General features: G+C 47.6%; 1 protein-coding gene across 1 annotated transcript; it reads right to left on the reverse strand.

The window, feature by feature from the left end:
• Window positions 1–8,190: 8,190 nt before the first annotated feature.
• On the reverse strand, window positions 8,191–8,571 carry KCNE1 (potassium voltage-gated channel subfamily E regulatory subunit 1). Its single transcript, XM_009282966.1, has one exon. It carries the CDS (start codon window positions 8,569–8,571, stop codon window positions 8,191–8,193), a length of 381 nt encoding a protein of 126 aa, XP_009281241.1.
• Between the last annotated feature and the right edge of the window lie 428 nt (window positions 8,572–8,999).

Raw genomic sequence — 8,999 nt, forward strand, 5'->3', positions numbered from 1 at the left:
CGGGGCCGGGGGTTTTGACAGGTTGCCCCATGTTGTCCCCGCCATTGTAATTGCCTGTTTCCTCTTCCCCCTCCCCTGAAGATTTCCAGGTAAAATGTGTTAGCCTGAACCACCTGCACTGGGGTTTAATGTGTTTCCTCAGAGCAGGCCAGGAACGTGCACCCACGCAGCTGGCCACCAACTGGTGCACACTGGTCTGGTCCCTGCAGTAGGTGTGGGCTTGCCCTCCTTGTTGAATGGAAATTGTTATGTGGAATAAAACCACAAACACATCTGATAAACACATCAGGTTGCAACATCCCTTTCTCCTTTTCTAAAATTTCACAGACTACTTAATTCTCTGCAAAACCCCAAAGTGCCAACCGCTCCTGTGGATAAATAAAGAGGAGAACCTGGATGCAGGGTAATGCACTGCCTGTGTTGTTCCCTACCGAAGGAAGCTTGGAAGGGAAGAGGAAAGTTGCATGGACCTGGAGGAAGGAAGGAAGGAAAAGCTGGTACCACCAGTGTGGCTGTGGTGCCGCTGGTACCCCAGGTCCTGGGTATCTTAGTGGGAGAGCTGGGAAGCAGGTCTGGGGTTTTGGCATGGCTACTGGCCCCTGTGAGCAGCTCCTGGATGGATTCATTGCCATTTAACTTGCCCGACAATTGCCTCTGCTGTTACTGCAGTTATGCCTTGGCGTCCACATGCTGTGCCACAAAATGCTGAACACACACCATGGCAAGGTAGTTTTGCTCATTTTTTTACGCTACCAGATCACAAGGTATCAGTTTATATCATATAACACCATTTGTCAGACCAGAACATTTCCCTCGCAGGACACATGCTGGGATGTGGTGATGTCCTATACCATAGGGTGATGCCCTTTTCTTTGACCCTTGTGAGTCCCAATCGGAGGGTGAGGTCCTGTTCCCACTGCTGTCAATGACAGCACTGCCGTCAGCAGAAACATTATCATTACCTCTACTCCTGCCCAAGCCTAGCCAGGGGGTTCTCCAGGGAGAAGAGCTGCCCCTCATAGCCAGGGTGGATGTAGTCATGTTCCCCTGGAAGAACATAGGAGATGAGAGGAAAACAGGACAGCAATATCTAAGCCGGGGTAGTCTGCCCTTGAGATGAAAGGTCCTGCCTGGTGGTAGCTTCAACAGGCCTGGCAACTTCTGCATTTCAGTGACTTCTACAAACAGAAATAAGGAGCAACATGCACATAAAGAAATCCAGAAGAGAGTGTTTAATGTGCACATGTCGGATTAAATAATTTGTTGTAAGCAAAGAAGGCCCTGTCTCTATTGCCTGTATTCTGCAGTGAGTTAGCCAACAACACTGGAAATTTGAATTAGCATGAACCAGTGTTTCTCATCGCTTACTTTTATTCAAATTGCATTTTATTCTGTTACAAACCCTTTCTCAAGGTCAGGGTTTGGACAGAAAGACTATTGGGCTGTTGCTGTTAAAGAGAGAGATCTCACTTTTTTTTGAAGGGAAGAAATAAATAGAAGCACAGTAGAGGGTTAATTTTAGGTGTCAGTCCTGCCACAGGCTGCCTGAGGGTAAATTTCTGTGGCTCCTTGGCTGGCAGAGGGTGCCTGACTGATGAGTGTGCTGGTTTGTCTATTCCTGCACCATAACTCTTACATATTAAGGTGAAAAATAAAAGTATGGGGAGGATTTGGTGTTTTATTCCTCTGCTCTCTGCATACAGCTCAGGGTCCGATCCACCCCTGAGTCCCCAGGAACTGGACTGCTGGGGGTGAAGCTTCAGAGGCACCTGCGGGGCAAGCTCGGCTCGAGCAGCCTGGAGAAGGGATCTTGCCTGCAGGTGCAGAGTTGGTATGAGATTATTGTTTGCACTCTTTTCGCAGATTTGTTTTGTGTTGTTAGGTGGGAAGCTGATAATAAAGGCTAGAGAAAATATTGCCAGGGCAAAAAGTCCCATCAGATTGGAGGTCCTTAAGCCTACTGTTGACATGGGTCTGAATAAAGACCTCAGCCTTGAGGCTTATGTGCATAACAGTGAACCAGAACAGCTGCTGAATCAACTGTTCCCCTGACAAATTACCCTGCCGCTCGAAGCTGGAGGTCACAAGGAAAAAGGAAATTGGAGCTGAGACTTTGGGAACAATGGGTTAGATCCTCCGCTGATATGGCCCCCTTTGGCTGAGGCAGAGGGGTTATGCTCCTTTGTGCCCAGCGAGGACCTGTGGACCCGTGGGGGAGGCTGGGGAGGGAGGTCCAAAGGTTGTGGTTTGGAGGAAAACCTGGAGAAGGGTGAATATTGCACTGGGGGGAGGCAGAAGAGCTACTGCTGATGGGGCTGTGCCAAACGAGCATTACCTCCCCAGCAGGTAAGTGTGCCGTGCTGAACAGCAGCCGCCGATCAATCCCTGATCCTCGGGATTAAATCAAAATGAATGCTCACAGCTGGGCTAAGGAGCTATGCTTTTCTTGTGTAGAAGTATGAAAGCTACCACATCTAGAAACAAAATCAGAACTATCATATACTGAGAGTCCATTTACTGGATGTCAGTCAAAATCAAACAGTGTATTTCTGTGAAGGTCAGCTGTGTTCCGGGTTGTGTGGTGTACCTGTCATAAAACTGCTATCACACTCATCAGACCAATACTGAATTAAGCATTTTTTAGAGCAAGTGCTCTCACATTAAGGTGTCACATTTTATTTTGCTTGGCTTTTGGTCTTAGGATGTCGGTGGCCCCTGCTCCAGTGTGTGGATTTTGTGGACTGAGCAGAGGAATTATTTTGGCGAGCCTGAGTGTGCCTCTGAAAATAATGCACTGTAGCCCAGCCGGAAGCTCTGGGCCTGCCTGGAGAAAGCATTGCATTAGGGTCTTTGGCCTTTCTTCTGCTAAATCACATCAGATGGTCACAATGCGCACCTCTGGATTTAGCATCCATGTGTTTTCCATCGATATTTATGTACACCTTCCCTTTTCTTTGATCTGAAGGACACTTGTGGGTGCAGTTGAAAGCTGGCTTTAGAAACAGCTATCCTTGGAAGCCCTGCCCTAGAACTACCAAGAATTAAGTACTTTGCTTGCCTATTTCGGCATGGTATGGGCCTTTGCTTCTTGTCGTTTGAAGGCGGTTGACTGGGACCGTTTCTCTGCTTGAACATGTCCGTAAAGCCAGCTGCGCGGACAGCTCTGGCCTCAGGGAACAGCCTCCTGCCCACCTCACCGATGAAACACAGCGTGACCTTTCACAGTCTCTTCTGCCGAGCAACTGCATTTGTGCTGGTCCCTTGAGCGATTTCTTGAGAAAGGCTTCATGGAGGTTTCACATGCGTAGCTGATGGCTCCAGCTGGATAAGGAGATTAGGGAGTGAGTTTGGCATAGTGATAACAACGTGTAAAAATGAAACAGGATGCCATAGAAATATTATATAAGATAATTTCAGTTATCAGCTGTAAAGAATGTTCTGCTTGCTTCTGATTGCTCATATCTTCTATTTTTATCAGTTTCCTTCTGCTTGTCTTTGTGCATGTTTCCTGGTGTAGCAGGTCTCACCCAACCAACTGCAAATAAAGATAGCACTGATAACTATAAAGTGAGGAGGGGGGGAACTCACTTCAGACTTGCACACTTGGGCTGCCTTTGACTGTGAAGTATTTTCCAGATGGACTACTTAACACTAGGGGTTTGGTCTCTCATACCTGCAGCCCTAAGGATTTCTGCTGGGTAAAATGAAAAGCCAGTTGTTGCAGATGCAAGTTCTCCATGAGATGGGAAATAAGAACCAGGGCCTGAAGCTCTCTAGGCTGGCGAGAGGGAGAGAAGGTTTTGCAGTGAAGGCAAAGGATGAGCTCTCAGTTTGAGCTTCCTATGGGAAGGTCGTACACGTCAGGCTACAGAGCCGTTACGGATCAGCACAGACTTGCTTCCCTGGGCTCTGTGCCGCCTGGATGTAAACCACTTCTAGCCACTGCTTAGGGCATATTGGTCTCAACCTCAGCACTGCACCCGTGCTTTCTTACAGCTAAAGCTGGCATCTGGCCATCTTAAAGCTGAGCTGAGCTTGGGCCACCCACACACTCTCTGTGTGAGCCCATGCAGACATATCCTCAGGTAAATATACTCCCACTTCGGCAAATGACTGAGTGCTGCCAGAGAAGGGTAACTGTGCCCTGCTGCATGCTGTACCGGGCTCCACGCATGGCTGGGGAAGTCTTTTCCAGTAGGGGCATTGCAGATGACGTTCCTGCAACAGCTTTGCAGACATGGCTCGGGAAGACATGCTTTAGGTTTGGGGGGCTGCAGCAATCACTGCTGCAGTGATTGTAGACTCTGGGTAACCCAGAGAGGTTTCCAGGGCAGGTAGGAAAGGAGAGAAGAGGGAGACCTCATCTGCCTGTGAGTCAGTGGCCACATAACCTAGTGAAAAACTTCCCTGGATCTTCTTCCACCAAGGCGTGAGGACTGAATTTCTCCTCTGAGAGGTACAACGCAGAATCTTGTCTGCATTTGTGCTGTACTGCAGTTATTTATAACTATTTTATTTGTGTGGCTTTGTACCACACAACTTCCAGGTTAGTCTGCAACTGTAGAAAACAGAACGTCTCAAAATATACACAGAACCTGCTATATTGGGCTTTGATTTTGCTTGAGACCTTTGTGCATTACCACCACATCATTGTTAACAATGTAGGGCTTAAATTCAAAATGCCATTTCTGTATAATGCTGACATTTCTATATAATGTCATTTCTATTATAAAAACCATAAGTAGCCAGAGAGCAATACCTGTGCCTGGAGGTATGCTCATTAGGCCAACCAGCAGCAAGGCTACGGACTAGAATAAGCCACAGCTGATGAAGCCAGGGACTTTAGCTATTGGGGACCAAAGAAAAATAAACCTCTGACAGTCCCTGGCTATTTTATGTCTCCTGAGCAAGAGACTTTTAAAGTTTGGGCCAAAGAAAGTGCAACACTTGCCTAATGAGTTTAAGATTCTCCAATCTCCCCAACAAGCAGGAAATCAGAAAACGTGAGCTCTGTGTGATGGTAATTATGACAGGTTTGCTGCTGGCCTTTGGTCTATGACAAAGATGACGAGCGAGTGAACTAACCACACATTTCTAGGCACTCCGTGGCCAGTGAATGCTCTTTCTCCTATTACATGAAGTCAGAGACGGGTCCCGTGTCAGCCATCCTGCATGAGTCAGTGGTAATGAGAGAGGAAGTGGGAGTTGTGTTTACAAGCCCTGGAGGATGCTTGGCAATGCAGGCTGCAGCTTGGCTCACACTTTACATCTCCAAAACTGTTATTACATAATCCAGAGCTATATAGAAAGGGATTTCAGAGCCTTTTCAAGGAGTGCATGCAAAGAGACCTGGCTGACCTGAACCCTTAAGATCTCATGATATGTACTCCTACTTCTCTTATGATCAGAATGATCCTTTCGAGCCTTAAAAAATCTCATCAACAGAGCATCCCGTGAGGGCTAGCTACTCAACCAACGTCTTGTGCAGAGCCACTGGGCTCCACGTGGGCACAAGACCTCCCTCCCTTGCTGGGGGGACTACCATCCCACAGCTATTTCTCCCCTTTTGCCAGGCCCAGTGTCGTTTCTGGGTGGGTGCAACAAAACCCAAGCCCCCGTGGGGCAGGTGCTGCTGGGGCTGCGGTGGAAAGCTGTGTGCAACACGTGCCTGAAGGCTGCAGCCAGAATCGCTGCACCGAACACTGGAGCCAAGCTTGCCTGGGGTATTGCAAACCCTGGGAGTTTACTTGATGTGAGGAATTTGTTCCTGACATTTTGATATTTCTCCAGATCTGGGTGTACCGAGAGATATCTCAGCACCCAGGCCTGGCCCTGGTTAATAGGGTGTAGAAAGGGGACGGGTGAGTGGGTGCCCGTCAGGTAGTATCAGCACCCTTTCTGCGAGCTTGTGAAACAGCTTAGGAGAAAAAAACATCTGAGGCCACAAGCGCAGTTTGTAATCCATATTTTATTGCTTTGTACAAGTGAAAAAATAGGGGAAAAAGGAGAACTACAAGACTGAAAGGTAACGTGAAAGGCCGCAGTGGGAGTCCACAACTGCCACTGAAGGGTGATTTGTAGCCTGGTGGCACAGAAAAGTGGTATGACTAAGGCACAGAAGTTGCCCTCTTTTTTTAAATAAATAAAACAGCAGAGCTCAAAAAGAAAGTGGAAGCCAACTAATGCTGACAATCACCCTTGTCACAAATAACTACATTGAGGCTATTAAAATAAGGTGACCAGCAAGTGCCTAGATCCAAAATAACTGAAAAGACTTGGTGTGGAGGGGGAGCTGCAAGAAGGAGCCCTTTTGACAAGCTTAATGTTCAAAGGTTTTAATGTAATTAAAGGTCATTTTTGACGCAAGTTTAAACGTTGTCAGCAATGCTGCACGGGCCTGCCTCTGGAGAACGAGCAAGCAAGAGCATTTGCACTCTCACAGTGGGAGGGAAATGCAAGTAATAAACAGACTGCATGGTGAGATCCCAAAAGAGCAGTGCCCAAGCTGAGAAGTCAACATTTTTCCAAAGCTTGGCTTTGGTTTACATTCCTCTAGAGGAAAAAGTGACTCAGATAATTAAGCTGATGGAGATTTTCCAAGCTGTTCAAGACACTGAAAACATGTATCTTGCCCTCAGCTTAATGGTGGGCACCATATAAATATCTTTAAGAAAAAATACCCTGCATTTTTAATTGTCCTAAGTATTCTGGGAACACAACCATGGCTAGAATATTACTTTAATGAAAGCGCAGTGCTAAAGAAGGACGTATGCATGGAATGGGGATGTGCTGTGACTTGTATCGCTTGCCCGTCCAAATACGTGGGTAGCTATCTGCCCCCGCTCTGCCCTTGCCTTGCCTTTGAAGCAGCTGCTCTGCATTACTTTCTTTCAAGCCTTTCCCATTTCTCTTTCCTCTCCAGTAGCTAAAAATGGGATGTGTATCTGTAGAGCAGAAATAAAAGCCCCCTCCTGCCCAGACCATTGCTTCTTTGATCCCAAACAAGAAAACAGGCTTCAAGCTGGCGAGGTTGCTATTCTGAGTAACGCGATGTCCAGGGGAGCCGTATTTCTCCCTTTTAACAGAGACAGCTGATAGCTGCTGCCGCAGAAGCCGAGTTCGACTGCTGCCTTCCCCCCATGGCTCGGCAGACACGGCCCGCTGAAGGAGGCCAAGGGCAGGAAAACCTTGCTGGCACTGACCTCATGTTGGGTACTGCAATAGATAAACAGCTGTACCGAGGCAGGCTGCTCCTGGGAGCTGGAGGAACTGCTCACAGGATTTAAGTTAAGCACAGACATAAGCTGTGTCGGTGATTAAATATCTGACACTTTGTGGAACTGCTCTTCACGGAGTGGAAATTCACTTTCCAACAAGGGCTAGCACTTAGGTCTTGTTCAATAATTAAATGTGACTGAAACTCTTGAAATATTACACACTTGCATGGCATAGACCCTGTGGGCTGCTGAATCTTTGTACAAGGGTGGATATTGCTGCCAGGATGAACCCCCATCCATGAGAAGGAAAACCAAAAGTAGCCGGCAAGACCAGTCTGGGATACCTGCTAGGAATTAGGGACAGTCACTAAAAAATTTCCCTCCAAAGTCTGCATTTTTCCACAGAACTGTTTTTCAGCAAAAAATAAGAATCTTCTAAAATTATATCTGAGAGGTGCATGATTCTGAAAGAAATAGGTCATCCACAACATTGTACAATTTATAAAATTATTATTCTATGCTGGACAAAAATGCAAATGAAATATTTCAGCTACTTTTTCTTGCAAGAAACTGGTCTTACTTGAAAATGATTGCCGAAACCATACTTGGCTGTTAACGCCTCTAGCTTGTGTTTGATCAAATTTGGTCTTAATTACATGCGCTACTGCAAGTGTTCACACTGGCAACGCCAACATTTGCTTTTTTCGCTAGGTGAAGCTGATGAGTCCATGATACTCCCGCTGTGTGTCCCCCTCCTTGACCTTACAGCGATTGCAACAAGGTACTGGTGGCCGGGTACTTTTGCAGCACCAGGGCCATCACAGACCCATCAGCTTCACCATCAGTCCACGGTTATTCAGCCTGACCGAGGCCATGGCCTGCAGCTCTGCAGATGGGCAAGCAGCTAGACTGGTTTATACCAGGTATTGTTCGGGTTGTCCCCGTGCAAAGTGCAATCCTTTTTCCCATTTTGCTAGGAAGACTTCGCCTCGGGAATCTGCGTGCTTGGCTGCTCCACAGCCAGATGGTTTTCAAAGACACAGCACAGCTTGTAATTTTCTATGAGCTTGGCTTGAAAATACTCCCTGTCCTTCTTGTGCCAAATGTCTGTGGCAATGTAGGTGTTGTAGGGGTCGCGGGAGTTCTCCAGCCTCCTGGCGCGGATGTTGGTCAGCATGACTCCCACTGTGAAGAAGCCAAAGAGGCCGATCATCAGCAGCACATAGATGATTTCCAGACTGCTGCTGGCACTTCTGACCTGGGAAGGTGCAGAGCTATTCATCTGCTCCAGGTAGTCTTGAAGCAGCTTGGAGAGGAGTGAATTCAAGGCTGTGTCGTTAGACAGCACCAACATCTTGTTTTTCTGTCCTTCGCACTTCTTTCTTCCTTCCTTATTTGTAGTTTTTCTAGAAAAGCATAAAAATCAGGGACATGCCAGATAAATCATCAGATAAAGATGCGATTCCCTCTGTCTCCCTTTACTGGTTCCCCTCCCCAGCGAGGAAGCTATGTCGGGGTCGGAGCAGAGGCAGGGCAGCTGGACCAGCCTGGAGGGACCTCTTTACCTCCTGTTTCCAAGCCAGGCCAGCTAGGCTGAGTTCATCTCCCATAAACACTTGCCTTGCAAACCCTCCTCAGTCCTCACAGACGATCTGTTACGGTGTGCAGCTGCCCCGGCTGTCGGCCACTCACACGGATACCTCGCCCAGGCCTCCTGTGCTGCTATTTAAAGCCCATGACTTCTCCCCCAAGCCCCCACAGGCATGAGAAGTGTCTCACTCC

Source organism: Aptenodytes forsteri, unplaced genomic scaffold (genome assembly GCF_000699145.1).
Source record: "Aptenodytes forsteri isolate BGI_AS27 unplaced genomic scaffold, ASM69914v1 Scaffold2, whole genome shotgun sequence".
In the NCBI taxonomy this organism is placed as follows: domain Eukaryota; kingdom Metazoa; phylum Chordata; class Aves; order Sphenisciformes; family Spheniscidae; genus Aptenodytes; species Aptenodytes forsteri.

What these genes read in the sequence shown, in the direction of transcription:
- KCNE1 (XM_009282966.1), bottom strand. Translation starts at nt 8,571, where the DNA reads ATGTTGGTGCTGTCTAACGACACAGCCTTGAATTCACTCCTCTCCAAG.